This window comes from Tamandua tetradactyla, chromosome 9 (assembly GCF_023851605.1).
Source record: "Tamandua tetradactyla isolate mTamTet1 chromosome 9, mTamTet1.pri, whole genome shotgun sequence".
In the NCBI taxonomy this organism is placed as follows: Eukaryota; Metazoa; Chordata; class Mammalia; order Pilosa; family Myrmecophagidae; genus Tamandua; species Tamandua tetradactyla.
The window spans coordinates 55,999,299-56,018,596 of NC_135335.1; the positions used below are offsets into that span (position 1 = coordinate 55,999,299).

The 19,298-nt window shown below is 47.7% G+C and overlaps 1 protein-coding gene and 1 pseudogene across 1 annotated transcript; one reads left to right on the forward strand and one right to left on the reverse strand.

The window, feature by feature from the left end:
• Positions 1 to 147: 147 nt before the first annotated feature.
• On the reverse strand, positions 148 to 15,387 carry CFAP90 (cilia and flagella associated protein 90). Its single transcript, XM_077116828.1, has 3 exons — positions 14,986 to 15,387; positions 3,523 to 3,639; positions 148 to 661 (listed from the first exon to the last, which is right to left on the reverse strand). Exons 1-3 carry the CDS (start codon positions 15,160 to 15,162, stop codon positions 482 to 484), a joined length of 474 nt encoding a protein of 157 aa, XP_076972943.1. The 5' UTR covers positions 15,163 to 15,387; the 3' UTR covers positions 148 to 481.
• Positions 15,388 to 15,967: 580 nt separating this feature from the next.
• Positions 15,968 to 17,742, forward strand: LOC143647146 (AP-3 complex subunit mu-1 pseudogene; annotated as a pseudogene).
• Positions 17,743 to 19,298: the final 1,556 nt, after the last annotated feature.

Sequence of the window (19,298 nt, forward strand, 5' to 3'; positions counted from 1 at the left end):
TTCTTATAATTCCTCTCAGAGAAAAATCTGTGGGTTGTTTTGTGCACCTTAGAAGTAGTATCAGGTAGTAGCAGCTTCCGTAACTATTATGAAAATAATTGCACATCCCTCCCCCAAATACTCACAAATGTGGAGAGCCAGTGAACAAAACTCAACCACTATAAGGTTGGGGGAATGTTTTAATTTTATTAAGGTACATCAGTCACCTGCATCAATTAATCTGAAATAAATTCACATAAAAATCGCCACACTAGATATTCTTAATAAATCCTAAAGGTGGTCAGCCAGGTTCTTAACTGAGGCAGCCCAAGGGAGAGCTGCTAACTGGTTCGCCCTCCCCACTGCAGAGATGCAGTGGGGGCATCACTACAATTTTGAGATGCCCATGAAGTGGGCAAATAAAGCCCTGGGTGCCATCCCCACTCAGTAGTGCCTCCTTTGCTGGTGGGGCCCCAGGTGCCTCCTGTTCCGGGGGAGAGCCTCAGGCTGGGGAGATGTGCCCAAAGCCAGGGGCCTTGATGCTGGGGATGTCATTCTTGCGGTAGAAGTCAGCCCTCACGTGATTCGCTCGGCCGTGGTCCCGGTTCAGCGGCTCCACGGGCTGATGGATGCGCTTCCCGTAAGTAGAGGAGGTCAGCACCCCAACAGGCCTTTCCTGTTCCTATTGGGGACCATCAGAAACTCAACATCAGCACTCCCAGGCTCAGTGTTCTGGCCCACTGGACCTGCCAGGATTCCACCCAGGTGCGCTAGGTGGGTGCTGCATGCCTGCACCCTCCCACAGTGAGCCAGGTGGGTGCCTGCACACCTGCACCCCATCCAGGTGTGCCAGATCAGTGCCTGCAAGCCTGAACCTACCACAGTGTGCCAGATGGGTGCCTGCATGCCTGCACCCATCCAGGTGCACCAGGTGGGTGTTTGCACACCAGCACCCCTCCACAGTGCACCAGGTGGGTGCCTCCACACCTGCATCCCTCCACCATGGCCCCTCACAGGCTACTCTACAGCCCCATGCCATATCCGTGCCCCTGCTCAGAGCCGACCAATTTCCTCAAAATCATTCAGAGGTAAAGGCAAAGACCTCACAGTGGATTCTGGTTCTGTGACATGGGCCCCAGGTACCCTCTGACTGCACATTCATGTTCTTTGTCTCTCCTCCCATCCTCCCCTCTCTCCCTGCCCTCCTCCTGCCCACCTCTCTTCCGTCCCTGGACTCCCTTCTTGCCCCAGACACACTGGGCTCCTTCCAGCTTCTGGACCTCTGTTCTACCTGTTTGCTCTTCTTGGATACTTGGCTCCATCTTCTCCCACCAGGCCCTTTCCAAGCAGGTCTTCAGCCTTCCTGACCCAGCTAAAGTAGTTCCCCTGTCCTCACCACTCCCTAGCCCCTTCTCATACATTTGACATTTCCCATCCCTTAAGCTGCTTTATTTTTCTGCATATACTTATCACTGCCTAAAATTAGGCTCATTATGGTTTTTCTTTTCTTTTTTTGTCTCATGCAAACATAAGCTCTCAGAGGGCAGGGACTTTTGTTGTATTGCGTTTATGCCGCATAAGCACATATGAGGTGATGGAAAGCTATTAAGTATGTGGGCATCACGCCAGGTATGTTTTTCTCATGAAAGAAAAATTCAGAATGAATTAACCTGAGCAAAAAAAATAGAAAAAAGTCAATATCTATGACATAAATGGTTTCTTTCACACCAAAATAAGAATTATTATTAAACGTGACATGGTGACATTCTTAAACAGTAGCAGCAATAGGCAAAATTCCAAGGATTCAACCCCAAATCCCACCAGAATCTTCTGTTATAACTTCTGTCGAATGTATTAAAGACTATGATATTTACTCAACACCTGACTTAAACTAAAAGCCCCTGTCTCAGATCAGACTTTGAGAGGATAAACTCAGAGTGTAGAAATGCAGCCGAAGGGAAGGGTTCGACACTAAAGGCAGGCAGGCCAGTTGAGACAAAGTCAGGAAGCAATTTCCTGGGAAAGAGTAATAAAACCATTCTCAATGAATGGGTAGCCTCTCATTATGCCAAACATGGAAAATTCTAAAGGCTACTTCAAGTTTAATAATTAGCTTTTTCCATCTCTGATGAAGTGCTGTGATACGTTCTGATAAAGGATACACTTTATTTGCAATGCTAGATGTGGTCTGTGTTGAATCTTATTATGGAGTTTCTAAACCTAATGAGTAGTTGGCTTCATCACAAGTATTTATACCAAGAGGCCTCCTCTTGACTCCTAAACGGATCAGTGATGGAGAGCAACTTACCCAGAATCTTTCTGGCCCGTCTTCTAATTTTGGGCCTCCACCTGTAGAGAGGAGCTAGAGCCTTACTCTCAGAGGAACTTAATAGGAGCAGAACCCTTTGCGTGGAACCCTAAATGTAAGGCACCCCGTTGATGGCTCACCATGTGGTCTCTTGGCCAGCCCAAGCCCTCCAGACTAGGTTAGTAGAATGCAGCCCCCTTCCCCCGGTCCACAGTGACTGGGGCTGAAAGGTCCGGGGGCTGCCCGCACAGCTCAGACCAGGTTCACCAGCAAACGTGTCCGCCCGCTTCCCACCCCAGGGTTCTCTCTCCATCAGCTCCACCTGGGCTGTCTTCCACTTCCACCCAAGACCTCCCCCCACACCTCAACAGTCTGCTCTGCACCCTACAGCCCTGACGATTGTTTTAAAAAGCGAATCTGCTCTGGTCACTTCCCAGTGGAAACCCCTCGGTGGTGTCCAGCCGCTCCCAGAACAGAGTTCCTTCCTTCTGCCACTGAGTCTTCCTAATGCCAGCAAGGCTCAGTCTGGAGGGCCACCTCCCAGCTCCCCCCAAACGCCAAAGGCTTTTGTGCCGTGGGGCCTCCCCTCAAGGCTTCCCACCCTCCCCTCAAGGGGTGTCCTCCCCTCAGGACACCCTCAGGCTGCTTGACACCGGCCAGCTCCTTTCCTCCTTAATTACTCAGCTCCTGGGTCACCTCTGCTGAGAAGTCTGCCCGGCCCTACCCTAGACATGGACACCCTCCCACCCGAGTCCTGCTTAAGTCCTCACGGTCCCACCCCGCGAGGGCTGTCTACTGCGCAGCTGGCACGCGCAAAGCCCTCTTCCAGATCCCTGTGGGGAGGCACTGCTCCATGTGGGGCGTTTATTCTGGCCTGGTAACCAGCTCTGGAGAATATCCCACAACTGAAACAGCTAGAATACAGAGATTAAGCAAAGGCCTATTTTTGCCTGTGGAAAAGGACCTCTCAGTTTTGTGCTCATTTACTGCTAAATTATATCAAATGAAACAACAAAATCCTAAAATTTAATACCCAAGTAACATGACAGAATAGAGTGAGCTATATAATAGCTTTGTCAAAGCATCTTGGTACAGTAAGATTCAGGAGAGCTGCCAGACTCCCTGAGTTATAAGAAACAAACTGAACACGAGATTATGATAGATAGATAGATGGATAGACAGACAGACAGAAATTAATCTGTTAACACCTTGTGAATGTCCTGGATTAACATTACCTCCTCGTTAATATGAAGTCCTAAATTTTTTGCGTGCTCTCTGTCATCTCGGTGCAATTTCTGATTGTAATCCAGGTTCTTCTTAAAAACGCAATCATACAGAGAAATAATACCTGTCTTGGAATAAAAAGGGAAAAAAAGCCATGTATTTATTTGAAGTTGAGCATTCAAAGCCTGCTGAAACACAGATGCTATCCTGTCCCGGATGCAGCCTGGGGGTTAGAGTTTCCTGATCACAGCAGGCATTTGGGGGGTGGTAGGGACCCCCCTTAGAAAGGAACAGTCAAGGCCCAACCCAGCCAGGGTAGGCACCTCTGGGAGCCAGCGGCCCAGGATGGGGTGTGGCACTCTTTTCAACTCGTTTTAGCTCCATCTCTTTCCTTCCCACTTCTAGCTTGCTTTCCACACTGCCTGTCTCATTTTTCTCACTTGTGCTCTGCTACTGCTTTTGTTTTAGGCCTAGCATTCATTCATTCATTCACTCATTCATTCCACAAATACTTACTGAGTCTTCACTGTGTGCCAAACGTCCTGTAGGGGCCCATAAGTTGCTTTGTCTAATGTTTCACCAACTTACCAAATAAGATCATAAACCCCTGGAGGCAAGAGCTGACACTCAACTTTCTGAGCAAGACATAATTATAGGCAGCTAACTGGCGTCCTCAAGGAGCTGGCTCCGCCAACCTTCCTCCCATTCTCTGATTCCACCTCTAGTATTATTTATTTAAAATAATAAATAATGTGCCTCATTTTGAAGATCGTGTGTGTGCATGTTTTCTCATTTCTTCTTTTACTGTATTTAAGTTTTCTTTAATAAGCTTGTACTGCTTCTGAAAAAATTAACAATTCCCTGAATCCTAGGAAAATGTAATCACAAAGAAGTTACTTAGCAATTCCTGAATCCTAGGCAAGTGTAACCAAAAAAGATTTGTGTTGCCAGCCAGTAGTCAGCTGTGTACATGCACATCCTTCTCTTGAGAGACAAAAATATATTTTTAGCATATGTGGAAGCTTTAACACTTTGTAACTCATATATGTATACATATATATATATAGGCCTATACATATATACATCGAATACGTATGATAAATATAAAATATATGTGCACATATTCAGCTGACATATAGAAAACCACACTAACCGAGCTATCATCTATTAATACCTCCATTTTTCCTCTCTAACTTGTTCATAGAGTGAAAGTAATCTACCTCATTCATCATCTAGTAAATGAAGAAGGAATGCATGTGTTAGCTGTTGTTTAATCCTCACCTGGTGTCATGGTGAGGTTCATGTGTCAACTTGGCCAAGTTGTGGTTCCTGTTTGTCTGGTTGGGCAAGTGCTGGCCTGTCTGTTGCAATGAGGACATTTTATAGAATTAAATCATGATCATGTCATCTACATCCACAGCTGATTCCATTTGTAATCAGCCAAAGGGGAGTGTCTTCTGCAATGAGTGATGCTTAATCTGATCACTGGAAGCCTTTTAAGGAGGATTCAGAAGAGACAGGCTCTTCCTGTCTCAGCTGGTGAGCCTCTCCTGTGGAGTTCGTTCAGACCCTCCATCAGAATCGTCGGCTTCACAGCCTGCCCTGCGGATTTTGGACTCTGTGTTCCCAGGGTCACGTGAGACACTTTTATAAATTTTATATTTGCGAGTTTTCCCTGTTGATTCTGTTTCTCCAGAGAACCCTAACTAATACACCTGGTAAACCCTGTATGTCACTCCAGCTTTAGATCCTCCTAGCAGAAAACTCAGCAGTTTATCTTGCTGGGATTTGGAGAGCATCAGGTCTCTAACCTAACGCCTATCTTGCTTTTTTGTTACTTTTTCTCCTGGATAGTCATGTTAGGAGACAGTTCTACCAACTGTAAGGCATGGAGGTACAAGGTAGCAGTTACTTTATCAAGAGGTATGCGGAAAACCAGTAGTGCCCGTTCTCACTGACTCCAGGGACTCAGTCTAGATGTAAAGCAGCTTCAGCTGATCCTTTACACATCCTCCACGCATCGTCCACCCTGTGCAGGACACCGGGTCCTTCAAGGGGAAAACTGAAGATAAATCAGCATAGCTATTGTCCTCAGCCAATTAATCATCTGGCAAGTTAAACAAGACAGTCTTTCAGAATCCTCATGTGGAGGTTCTCAAGCGTTCCAGTGGATTCAGTGGCTGGAAATCCTGGTTTGCCTCTGCTCTGAGTCAGTTTCCAGGCCTGGGAGGCAGGAAGCAGGCTTCCCAGAAGAGCCCATGGCTTCTGCTTCTGCACCACCGCTTCCCAGAGCGCATCCACATCTACCGACCACGTGCCTCTTCCTGCCATCGCCTTCACTCCCGCTCATCGCACTCCTGGGTGCTCACGCATCACCCAGCCCACCCCGTACAGCCTCCAGTGGAGCTCCTGCCCTCCTAGGATTAATAAAAGCCCAAACCATAGAGAAGCAATCAAGTATTCAGTATTGGTACTTTGAAAGTCAGCCAGCTTTTTAGGGTAAAAGGAAAAACTTGGATCTTCACGGCATATTATAAACAAAAGAAAATTCTGGATGAAATAAAAAAAGTGAAAGTAAAAAAAAAAGCCTTTAAGGGCCTTCTAAACATAAAAGCAATGGGGAAAAATCACAAAGAAAATATCAATCACTTTGACTACATAAAAATTAAAGACATCTGAATTAAATTAAATAAAATCAAACATTTTTTTTAAATGTAATACATGATGGAGAAATCTCATTATCGTTAACATATGTAACACAGAAAGTGCTGGCACAGAAGCTGATAGGCTGGGTGTTTGTAGCCTGGAGCTAAGTCCTCTTGAAGGAAACCTTTGCTGGGAAAGCCCCCAGGCCAGGAGGCCCCTCAGTAACACCAAGGAAGCCTGAGGGCCCCACCTACTCTGTTGAAATGATGGGAGGTAAATTGCCCGGAGGAGCCAAGGAAAGTGCTAGAATCCAGACCTTACCCTCTGAGACAGAGAGCCACTGCCCAGCCCGCTGGAGACCAGCCGGTGGGAAAGAGTCATTACCTGCTCCCTGTCACTCCCACGCCACCTGCATAACCACAACAAATTCAGGGGTGGAAGGTAGCTGGGCTCTTGGTCAGAATCTGTGGCTGGAACCCTCCAGAGCAGCCCACCAGATAACGTATGGGTTTCGGGTCAACCTAAAGACCTGGCCTCTAGACTGAAGCCCTGGGTGGCGAGCCCACCAGGCAGAGAGGCGCCCTCTCCCCTGTGAACCCATGCCGAAGTGGAGGAGCCAGGGTTCCTGGGTGTTCCCAGAGCACGACCCCCTGCGCCCAGCCTGAGGGACAGGCCTCCAGAAGGGAGCAGCGGCAGCCGAAACCGAGATCCCCAAGGAAGGGACTGGGCCTGTGCTTTCTTCCTTGGCCAGGTGTTTTTAACCAGGCTGGATCCCACAGAACTAAGTTCCTGGGGTTCTTGACTTTATCTTTGGAAGAGACCATAAAAAGGGAAGAGTGGGCTCAAGACCAGAATGAGAAGGCAAATCAATCACTCTCCACTGAATGAGAAAGCAAATGTTACTTGATTGCATTCCCTAAGCTGGAGAAACTCAGTATAATACAGTATAATATGCAAATCCACAGAAAAATACCCATCTCTTCTCCTTCTAATCAGTTCTCCTAAAACTCTCTTTAAAGTAAGAATGATGAGTAAGCAGTGATGCCCGCTTTAAAATCCAGGAGCCAGCTGGATGTCAATATAGTCTTTATTAGGATTCTCACTACTGGTGGGTGTTATCAGAATCTTAGACATCTTTTCTTCATGGGGATTTTGCATATTCAAAACATTCCAGTATAAAAACGAATTTTTCTATCACAGAAAAATAAAGGAAATAAGATTTCATCACCAGGCAGCCTTCCTTTGCAATCTAACTATCCATTTCCCACAACTGATCAGACTGAGAATCTGCTCTTCCTGGGCTTTATTTATTAATTTTTCTTTTTTCTCTCTTTTCCTTTCACTGCTTTATAGTTCAAAGCAAAATGATATTAATAAAAGGCAATCTAGATTTACATACTATCACATGTAAAGAGCTTCTGGGTTGACTAGTATTTTGCTATTAAAATCTCTCAAGGGATGTCCTCTGTTTCATACATGATGATGCTTTTAAAATGCAGAGCAAAACAAACCCCATCTACTTTTCTCCCATCATGCCCTCTGTGTTTTGAGTACTGATGAAATTCAGTGTGGCCTGACACCGGTTGTGGTACCCATTCCCCTACCATTAGTTTCCCTCAAGAGATAACCAAGGTGTGAACAAAGTAGAGGGTGGAGCAAAAGGAGGCTGATGAGGTCCAGTCCGGCCAGGGGTAGGAAAAGGACATGACTGAGGAGGAAACGGGGCCACAGCACCTCGCTACTGCAGACAGAGCTGTGGGTGGGTGAGGTCTTGGTAAGAAGTCAGCCCGTTGTGAGCAGTGGGAAGTAAGCCTGGAGATGAAGGGCACCGCAGTGCAGCCAGAGACCCATTCCAAGGGACTTTCTGGGTCAAGTGGATTTGGAGCTGCCACCAGTATTCAATTCTCCTCCACTCCTGACCACACAGAGGAGAGATGTCCCTGCTCCTTTGCTAGGTGCTGCCAGGGGACCCCTGAACTGTGCATGGAGGTGACATGTGACTCTTTAATCAGCATCACATAAGAGCCAGTGGCTGGTCGAGAGGTTATCCTGGAGGTTATTCTCATGCATTATATAGATGTCCTTTCTTAGTTTGTGGTATGTTGGAGTGGCTGGAGAGGAGTACCTGAAACTGTTGAGCTGTGTTCCAGAGCGCAGATTCTTGAAGAAGATTGTATGATGATATAACGTTTACAATGGGACTGTGTGATTGTGAAAACCTTGTGTCTGATGCTCCTTCTATCTAGGGTATGGATGGGTGAGTAAAATATATGGATAACAAAAGAAATAATGGGTGGGGGACAAATGTTAAAATAAATTGGGTAGATGGTAATACTAGTGGTCAATGAGAGAGAGGGATGGGGGGTATGGTTTGTGTGACATTTTTCTTTTTATTCCTTTTTCTGGAGTGATGCAAATGGTCTAAATATAATCATGGCGATGAATACACAACTATGTGATGATTTTGTGAGCCACTGACTGTATACCATGTATAGACTGTATGTGTGTGAAGATTTGTCAATTAAAATATTTAAAAAAAAAAAAAGAAGAAGAACCAGTGACCAGGCCTCGTAAGGTTTCCTCCTGAGAGGACAGAGGCCTGCGAGGTGGGTCCTCCACCCTCCTGGGTCACGGAGAGACAACAGTGAGCAGAGCCACGCTGGCAACTCCCAAGGACGTTTGGCATGAGATTTCAAGCTTCACCTAAGCCACTCAGTTTGCCTGGACTGCTACCATCAATTCTGCACAACAGGTTGGCTTAAACAGCAAGCATTTCTTGTCTCATAGTTTGATGCCTGAAGTCCAAAATCAGAGTCTCAGTTCACCCTGTGTGAAGCGTCCTGGTGCTTTTCGCCATAGTCCTTGGATTCCTTGACGGTCTCAGGCACATGGTCTCCTGTGGCATTTTCTCTCTTAACAAGGTGACCAGTCATATGGGTTAAAGCTCACAGTCAGTCAGTGTGGCCGCCCCTCAGGAGGCTCTTAGAAGACTGTATTCACAAACAAGTCACACCCTACTCACCTTCACACCATTCACAGGTCCTATTTAAAATAGGTTCACATGCACAGGAATCAAGACATGAAAATGTTTTTTGTAGGGGTATGATGCACTGCGATGTTGGGGGTTGTTTCTACTGCATAGCCTAGCTGGGAGGAAAAACTCTGGTTTCCATTCAGAAATGGCTCCCTCTGGAGCTAAGGGCTTTTATCACGCTCAGCCCCTCCTCCCAGGAGATGCCCATCCAAACAGCTTGGTCAGTTTTTGAATATAGTGGACCCAAATCTTTTCTCCTATCCTCAAATCATTTTAAATATAAACCCACTCTCCCTTGTAAATTTAAACCAGGTAAGTTATCTGGGAAGAAAGAAAGAAGAGAAAAGAAATTAATGCATTTTCCACAGTAATTGTGGCTGAGATAAGCACTCACAAAACCCATCTCCTGTTTCAGAACAAGCAGAAAACTGCAGGTCTCAGTTGCCTTCACAATGAGGTAGGGACACATGAGTCATGCTGGGCGATGGTATGGGGGTGAAAGCAACACACTCAGCCTTCTAGGCTGGCTAGTAAGAAACTCTCCTAACATCCTCCAGGCTTGGCAGTGAAGCATGCCAAGGTTTGAAAGGACTCCTAGGAACCACTAAGAAGAAGGAACCTGATTCCAGAGTTACTGCATCAAGAAGAGCCACTCAGGAGAAACATGCATGCTTTACCCATGAGAAAGAATTCAAATTTGACTATGTAAGCCATCCTGTACCAGTAAATGCTTAACAGCCAGCTTTCTGGAGGAAAAGCCTGGTTGGAAGTGTTTGCTTCTTTCCATAGTGTGTTCCCATGGCTGTTTCCACCCTGGCCAAGTTCAGGCTAATAACTAAATGCAGAGTTCAGAAGCAAGGCTAAAAACCAGTTCTCATGAGCCGGTATGAGCTGGTCCCAGCATACCACTGGTTAAGGGTTAAGTAAGTTTGTTCCCACAGCATATCCTGGCCCACCTGGACTCAAAAGGCAATCCACCTACGATTGGGCTGCCCTCATTTGTCTCTTCCCAGAACATGGCACTGTACTTCCCTATTTTGAGGCTTTCAGGTACTATTTGCCTACTCAGTATCTTGTGTCCTACTTTCAAAACTGAAAGTTTCTAACATCCTCCAAAATGGCTTCCTTTGGTTCATAAGAGCCTTGTTTTACTTTTGATAAATCTCGTGCATCTCCTCTGAGTCCAGTAGTTTGTGAAGCTTAATGAGGATATTTGTAGATCAGCACCAAAACTGGAGCTTATCTTTCGTCCTTAGAAGTAGGTGTGTGTATGTGATGAAAGCACTTGGTACCTAAAGCTGAGGAGTTCCAGAAAGGAAGGGCTCGGGAGAGCTGGTCTTGAGGGCCTCCTTTATGCTTGATGCTGGCTGTTATGGGGTAAATTGTGTTCCTTAAAAAAGATATGTCTAGATCCTAACCTCCAGTATCTCAGAATGTGACCTCATTTAGAAATAGGGTCATAGTAGATGGAATTAGTGAAAAGGAGGCCAAACTGAGTTGGGGTGGCCCTAAAATAGTATCAGTGGTGTCCTTATAAGAGGGCCATTTGGACGCTGAGACAGAAACTGAGAGAAGATGGCCATGTGACAACGAAGGCAGAGATGGGGGGGGCTGCATTTACACGCCAAGGCACACCAAGGACGGTTAGCAACCACCAGAAACCAGAAGACGCGAGGAAGGATTCTCCCCTATGGGCTTCAGAGGGTGTGCGGTCCTGCCGACACCTTGATTCTGTCTTTCTCACCTCCAAAACCAGGAGGTTCTCTCACTCCCAGCCCCGCAGATCAGATCGGGGTACTTTGTTACAGCAGCCCCACGGCACTCTGACACTGGCAGAGCCCTTCAGGCGCTCCCCTCTTGGACTTCTGAACAGTCAACACGCAGTTACATTGACACAAGCTTAGCTGCATGTGGCAAAGTGGTCAGCTATGGAGACCCCTGACCCTCAAAGAAAGAGTTAAACCCCTGACCTCTGTGTCATCACCCCACTGCAGAGAAGATGAATTCCACCAAAGCTCAGGTAAGGCCTTCGGAACCAAGCTCCACCCAACACAGAGCCGTTCTCCACCTACCTTTTTGGGAGGAAAATCATATTCTAAAGCCTTCTGATAATATTTTTTTTAATGTAGAACCCATACTTGAAGGAATTTAGTCAAAAGTTTCACCAACTATTTGGGCTCAGCTTTTCCAGTTCCACAGCATAAATGGTGCACAAGGCAGAAGGGAAAAAAACATTCAGAGGCACCATTGAACTGAATCTGCTTTGCAGCCATGGAGACAGTATTTTACAGGAAAGGGCCATGATGTTGGAGTCCCCAGGGACAGTCCAGGAGTTGAGCACATTTAAGCTGGCAGCTTTAGATGCCAAATTTGTCTAAAGATTCAGGGATATTACGGGGGCTCTAAAGAAATGTAGGGTTTGGAGCTTTAACACTATGGGCTCTCCAAGGTGAGATGCTTTCGACAGTGAGAAGGAATGCTCCAGAATCACTCATCAAGGCCACAGACTGAAGTTTCTGTTGTCTGCATCCACGTGTTCATTTCCAAGAGTGAAAGTATCAGGAAGGAAATACTGTCTGGCCTTCTGGACTCAACCCTTAGCAAAAGGTACTAATCATAACTAGCCAAAGCACATGACAATAATAATAGCTATACTTACATAGGGCTTACTGGGTATCACTTTATACTAATTAATTCCCATAAGCATGCCATGAACTTGGTCCTGTCTGATCTGTTTTATACACAGGCAAAGTGAGATGGAGAAGCTGTGACTTGAGCAAGTCCCCACAGCTGGTAAAGATATATTTTCACTCAGGACTCCCCCACCCGTACTAACCTAACCACCACATAGGCTATTAAGTGGGTTACACAGAAAGCGACAGGAACTAATTGAGTCATGTTTCTTATTGCCTTTGGTAGGGCCGGAAATGACCTACAGTGCACTTGGGGGCAGTTTAGTCCTTCAGCAAGCCTGTAATGCACAACTCACCCTTGTCATCCCAAAAGATCTCAAGGTCAAGGAAACTGCTCCTGGAGCCCTGGAGCTGATCAAATACCAGACTCCATAATCTCAATAGCGTGTGATTCACATTGGTAGCTGACTGGCCAAGTGGACGTCGAAATGCCTTTTATTGTTCTTGTAGCTTTTAAGACTCTTTCATTTAGATTTTTAATAGTATTTATTTCTGTTGCATCATTTTCTTTTGTGTCATACCCAAGACCTCAGGGAATGAATTTGCCTTGACCCCAGCTAATCAAAACTGCCCTGAAAAGCTTTAAAAACATGAAATCTGGTTTGAATGAATTTGTTCGAAAGGTCATTCCCATATTCCGGAAGGCAGTAAAGCATTAGAGCTGGAACTGGAACCTTTTCTGTAAAGGGCCAGATATCACTTTCAGGCTCTGCTGGCCTTGTGGTCTCTGTAGCAATCATTCAACCCTGAGGTTGTAGCCATAGACAATATGGAAAGAAAGGAAGGTACGTAGCTGTGTTCCAATAAAATTTATTAGAACAGGCCAGGGGCCTGATCTGTCCCACGAGCCTTAGTTTGCTGACCCCTGCAATCTAGATGGGTGTGCTTATGGCTCGTTCTTGTTCTTGATTTCCTTCCAAGTAGAGGAGCCCAAGTCACTTCACACCTTTGGCCTCTCCCTGCCCCTCTGTTCAATCTGCCCCAGGAAGGTGGAGCCACCTATCAGACTGATAAAATCAGAATGAATAAACTGAGTCTGCCAGGCTCGGCTCTGCCCCTTTTCTCTACTAGTGCGTGGCCCACAGGGGGTTCTATTCTATTCTTCTTTTGGGAGGGTCCAGGGCTGCTGTGGCTGGGTAAGATAACCCACCAGGTTCTGGGCTTAGAGGTACCTTCTGTGGGTGATAAAGATGTATCGTGGCCTCTACCTGGTCAGCCTTTTGCCTTGTGTATCAATGGCCTCCACCTGGTCAGCCTTTTGCCTTGTGTATCAATGGCCTTGAAAGGTTTCATTATTCCAGAAAGCCATACAAATTTTTTATTCTCTCAATAAAACAGCACAGATCAACTTCAAACACCAAGAGTCCTGGCTCTGGGGCTAGTTATGACCGTCATTAAGTCATTGGCAATCATGTAGGTATCTAATGTTTAAAATGTAAAATCCACTTAATAAGTGAAGTTATTTACAGGTAACAGTTATTTGAAATGTATTGCTCATAGTAGTAAAAACATGAAGTGTGTGATGGCAGAAGGTTGGGACCCACTGCTTTAGATGCCCCTCCAGTTTTACTATCCAGTGGATATTCAAGCAAACAGGGCTCTGAAGACAGATATGATGTGTCCTGGCTGAATGTCCCCTTCCTTCTCTCCTTCCTCCAATGCTTCCGCATTGCTGGAAGGCAAGCAGAGTGGTGCCTCCGATTCCAGAGACCTCCCGGGGAGCAGGCTGTACAAGTAGAAATTTCGCTTCTGTTTGCGAAGCTAACTAAGTGCAGGACCCTTGCGCTTCACACAAGTGCGCTAATGAGAGCTGACCTGACCCCGCACTCACCGGCTCGACTGATGGCGGGTGGTTAAGAGGAAAGGAAGGAGACATTTTGGGGATTATATTATACATGAGGGGGAGGAAACGACCTCCTTCCGCTCCAACTGAATCTATATTCAGTTATAGGTGTTATGGGTTTTATTGTCCCCTAAAAAGATACGTTGACGTCCTAACCCCGGTACCTGTGAACGTGGATTTATTTGCAGCGGGTTTACTGGCCCTCGACGCACCTTCAGCACCCGGGCCCCGCCCGCCGGCCTGGGCAGCCCCGGGCGCACTTCCCAGCTGTGCACCCCAATTGCCGCGACCCTCTTCCAGCTGCTCTTGCTCTCGCCGTGTTAGAAGCTGTGCTTTTCGGGGATCCAGGCGCCCGTCCCTCCGACCCTCTGAGACCCCTCCACCCCACCTCGAGCGCCCCGTCGAGCCCCTTCTTCCCAGGTGAGCACGCCCCTGTCCCCCGACCCGCGCACCCTTCCGGGTAGCCGTTCCTGGCGGTGCGGTGCCGCCCTCACCTCCTCCCCCACAAAGCATCCTCACAGCCTCCCACCCACCCCGGCCCTTCTTCTGCCGGGGGCCTCGCCTTGCCCTCCTAGTTCTAGGGATCTAGACATCCAGGCCCGCTCTGTCCCTCCCCCGAGGAGAATGCGCCTCAGCCTGTCTCCACGCGCCCCTCCGAGGCCCCAGCCCCTCTCCCCGGGCTTGCAGCCGGGTCCCCAGCCCCTCCCCGGCAGTGAAGCCCACGCCCTTCCCGCTGCGCAGCCCTTCCTCCAGCCCCCCTCCCAGATAGTGCAGTCCCTCCCCCAGCCCCCCTCCCAGATAATGCAGCTTCACCTCCAGCCCTCTTCACAGATAGTGCAGCCCCTCCTCTAGCCCCACTCCCAGATGTGCAGCCCTGCCTCCAGCCCCCCTCCCAAATAATGCAGCTTCACCTCCAGCCCTCTTCACAGATAGTGCAGCCCCTCCTCCAGCCCTCCTCCCAGCTAGTGCAGCCCCTCCTCCAGCCCTCCTCCCAGCTAGTGCAGCCCCTCCTCCAACCCCCCTCCCAGATAGTGCAGCCCCTCCTCCAGCCCCACTCCCAGATAGTGCAGCCCCGCCTCCAGCACCCCTCCCAGAAAGTGCAGCCCCTCCTCCAGCACCCCTCCCAGTAGCGTAGCCCCGCCTCCAGCCCCCTCCCAGATTGTGCAGTCCCGCCCCCAACCTTCCCCCGCAATGAAGTCCCGCCCCAACTCCCTCCCCAGTGTGCCTCTGCGCAGCTCGCCCCGTCGCCGGCGCCCACCTTGCCCTGGCGGTAGTAGTAGCTGTGCTCCTTGGGGTCCTGGCGCCGCGGCGGGACGTAGCTGAAGGCGGACAGCGCGGAGATGGGCGGCGGCCGGGGCTTGCCCCGCAGCGTGGCGGCGGTGATCTCCTCCTCCTCCCCCAGGCCACCCTCGAGCAGTTCCTCCGCGGAGGCCATGGTCGGTCCCGCCCGGCCAGTGGCCCAATCCGAGTCCGCTCGTCGCGGGCTGCCTGGCGCGGGAGATTGTCACCTGGCGCCTGTGTTCGGCGGTTGCGGGGAAACCGGGGCCTCGAGTCACAAAGCTGGGCGGAGAGGCGGGGCCGGGCCGGGGCGGGGGCCGACCACTCTCCAGCTCCCTTTGGATCCCTGGGGCCACACCGGGGCCCTTTCCTCCTTCTGTGTGACGGTGGGAGACCCGTCTACTGCAGGTGCTGCGAACTGCGCTCCCGAGTGGGAGGCGCCCCTGGGAACCCGTTTCCTGTTTGCTTTACCCTTCTTGGGGCTGCGTGCGCTCATGCAACCAAGGACCCAGCACCTGCTGGAACCCGGAAAAGCTGTAGATCCAGCCCTGAACCAGCAGCTTTCGCCCCCGTGGAGCTCCCAGGGGCTGAAACCCATAAATGTGAGAGGGACGGGTCATTCGAGGGGGGCCCAGATCAGGCTGCCGGGTGTAAATGCAAGGCCACCCGCACACGCCATCCTAAATCCGCTAGGAGACCCATGAACAAAGAACGTCGCAGGAGAAATCAAGCGTCATCATGTATTTGTCTGTCCAAAATATATCAACGTGCACACTCACCATATTTCAGGGTCTGTCACTGGTCCTAATATTGACCTGTGGGGGTCGGGGGGGGGGGGGGCGGTAAAGCTGCCATGAACTCAATCAGCCTGAGCTAAAATTTGGCAAAACTGAGCTTGTTCTGGAGCCTGAGGACATTCTCCAACTGGCAATGTTCTCTCTTGATCTGACTCTTCCTTCAACAGGTGCGTTGATTGTTGAAAATAATGAACTATGAAGTCGTGTGTGTGTATTTCAATAAAAGGAACAGGGAAAAAACAAGACTTGGAAATATTTTAACCAGGGTGGCTCCAGGAAGGCTGGCCTCTGTGAGGTGATATTTGATCTGAAACATAAGGATAGTAAGGAGCGGTTCTGGAAGCTATTAATTAGTGTCTCCCTAGCACTCCAACTGCTGGGTCCTCACAGCCCTCTCAGCTGTCTCAGTCCAGGTCGGGAGAGGACCCAGCGCCCAATCACTGACAGGCCCAGAAAATGACCCACAGTCTGTTTCTCATAAACTGTTCCACTGACATATTTCTAGAAAAGCGCTGGAGGAGTGTTGTGAGCCATTCTGTCTGTGATTACTTCTTTGAAGCTCAGGAGAAAGCTGGTGTTGACAATGTACCACGAATCATTCCCACACCTCACCACTACCTCAGCAGTATCTTCCCAGACAAGCTCTCCTTTGTTCTGACATACAGATTGAAGTGCCACCTCTCTGTGTAACTGAGTTCCTACATCGAGTGGCTGACACTTTTCCAGACTACTGTGATGAGTGTTCAGAGGATGCTGTTAAGGATAATGTGGTCATTATATATGAGTTCTTAGAAGAAGTGTTAGAAAATGGATTTCCACTGGCTACTGAATCTAACATTCTGAAAGAACTGATTAAACCAATTCTACGTTCTGTCATCAACTCTGTTAACTGGCAGTAGTAAGGTTGGGGACACACTCCCCACCGGGCAGCTATCTAACACCCCATGGCGCCAGGCAGGAGTAAAGTACACAATGAAGCCTATTTTGATGTAATTGAAGAAACAGATGCAATTATACATAAATCAGGACCACAGTCTTTGCAGAAATTCAGGGGGTCATTGATGCTTTCATTAAACTGTCTGGAATACTTGATCTTTCCCTTTCTTTCATAAACCCAAAGCTTCTAGGTGGTGTCAGCTTCCACCCCTGCATCAGGTTCATGAGTTGGGAGTCTTGAGTTTTGTCATGTATTCCTCCAGACGGAAATTTCCAACTCATATGGTACTGTGTCAGCTCACAAAATCTAGTAGAAATCCCAGTGTATGTGAAACATAGTATCAGCTTTAAGGAGAACAGTTCTTGCGGCTGATTTGATATGACTTATTGGACCAAAGCAGAATATGGGAAAACTATTGAAGTAATCACAGTGACAGTTCACATGCCAAAAGTTGTGCTGAATATGAATCTGACACCAACAAAAGGCAGCTATACATTTGATTCAGTCACCAAGGTACTAACATGGGATGTGGGAAAAAATACTTCACAGAAGTTCCCAAGTCTTAAAGGGCTGGTCATTTTACTTCTGGAGCATTGAAACCAGAAGAGAATCCAAGCCTCAACACACAGCTCAAGATCCAGCAGCTTGCTATTTCAGGCTTGAAAGTAAACTGCTTGGACATGTATGGGGAGAAACATAAGCATTTAAGAGTCAAATATGCCACAAAAGCTGGAAAATTTCAAGTGAGAACATGAGAAGCTAAGAGTCCTCAAGATTAGTTTGTTTTCCAAGTGTCATTAGTTTATTGCTATTGAGTACCAAGTGGGTGGAAATACATAGTCTTGTTAAAGCATTTGTCAAGCTACACACCCCTCACAGACTAGCTTAGTAATCAATGTAGGGTTCTTGAGGAGCTATAAGCTAAGGAAACTTTTCTGTTGACTTAGCTTATTTTGTATTTTTTCACTACGATTTTGGAGGTGATTTTCTCCACAGGGGAAATCTAGTTGGATACTGCACATTGTAAAAGAAAAGGCAGAAGACTACAATGGTAACCTCTCTCCTAAAAACAAGTGAACTGATGATTAGCCAGCAGGAGCTGTCCTAACCTGTGACATGATGTGTCAGGTGCAGCCAAATGTCACTCCTTCTGATATTACCCATCCCAAATCAGTATCTGTCCCAACAGAGGAAGTCCCCCACCCCAAGAAGTTTACAGAAAACTGCCTTTTTAAGTGTTTGCCTTATTCAGCTTTTCACTTGTGCCATTAAGCAAGCACTGTAGCAAAAGCCACTTCCAGATGGCCCTGCCAGGGAGGACTGCTGCTCCCTGTTCCGTTCTCACCGTACTTGGTATTGTACTTCTTATAAATAAGATTTTTACATAAAGCTTAGATTGGATCTACAGGGACCTTGTTGCAGTAAATGCCAACTCAGTTTTGTGGCACTGGTTCAGCTGTTTGCACAGTAAAAACTATTTGTTCAAGGGGGTGAATGGTAATGTTATTGTAAGCACAAGAGTTTGAGGTGTTAAGTAAATATGTAGTAAAAGAGAAACTTATAGTTTCTTTTTAGTAAAAGAGAAACTTTTAAGCTGAAAAAAAAAGATAATGAGGAGCCAGACTTGTGAAATCTGGAAGAACAGTCCTTCCAGGAAGAACATGTGTGGTGGCCCTGAGGCAGAGCCCTTGCTGTGAGAAGGGAGGGTGGTGGAGCTTCCTGAAGGTGAAGGTGAACAGGCAGGCAGAGGCCAGAGGGAGAGGTCTCAGGGGGTGGACTCAGGAGCATCCCTCTTACTAGGGTTTTCTTGACTGAGAGTCCTTGGTGCAGGCTCCTGACTTTAGGCACCTCTCTCAGTCCAAGCGCCTCACTGCTAATGTCCTATGGGTCTGCCAGAGGTCTGTGGGCAGAATTTAAGGCAACTCTGTGCAGTACCATGTATCTCTCATGGGTCCAGGTGAGGTCCTTGAGAACCCCAGTTTTTCTTCACCCTCACCACCCATCTTTTTGCTCCACTGACAGAGCAGACATGTCTAGCCTGAGTTGGACAGAGCCAGACACCAGCCTATGATGGCCTCACACTCAAGGGGACCCATCAACCTTATGGAACCACGTGGAGAGGTTGTCCCTGGAGCTCAGAGATAGTTCCACTTCTCCTATGTGGGCTGAAGGAAAATAGTCTTCCATCCTTCTCCCATTGGCAGAGATCCTCATGAAAGCCAAAAAGCAGATCTGCATCTCTCAAAAAAAAAAAAAAAAGCTCTTATTATAATCTCCAGCTGCCTCTCCAATCTGAAACTGAAATGATTTCATTGTAAAAAAAAAAAAAAAATCCTTTAACACATGCTATCTTGATGCAACTCTGCTGGTTGAATTTCAGGAGGTGAACTTTGGTTTTGCACTAAACTGGTAGTTCTGGGGGTCAGGGCCACATCTTTGTCATTTGTACTATTACTGAAATGGCTTAAGACCTTTGTGATACTACAATGGCATGAATGTATTTTGTATATGGAAAGAATATATCTTTTTGGGGTCCAGAGAGTAGAATGTGCTGGTTTG

Excerpts from the sequence above, each read along its gene's own strand:
- CFAP90 (XM_077116828.1), bottom strand. The coding sequence starts at position 15,162 with ATGGCCTCCGCGGAGGAACTGCTCGAGGGTGGCCTGGGGGAGGAGGAG. Across the intron at positions 3,640-14,985 it reads ACTACTACCGCCAGGGCAAG|ACAGGTATTATTTCTCTGTA; the intron begins GTGGGCGCCGGC and ends TTTTATTCCAAG. Across the intron at positions 662-3,522 it reads GACTTCATATTAACGAGGAG|GAACAGGAAAGGCCTGTTGG; the intron begins GTAATGTTAATC and ends GGTCCCCAATAG.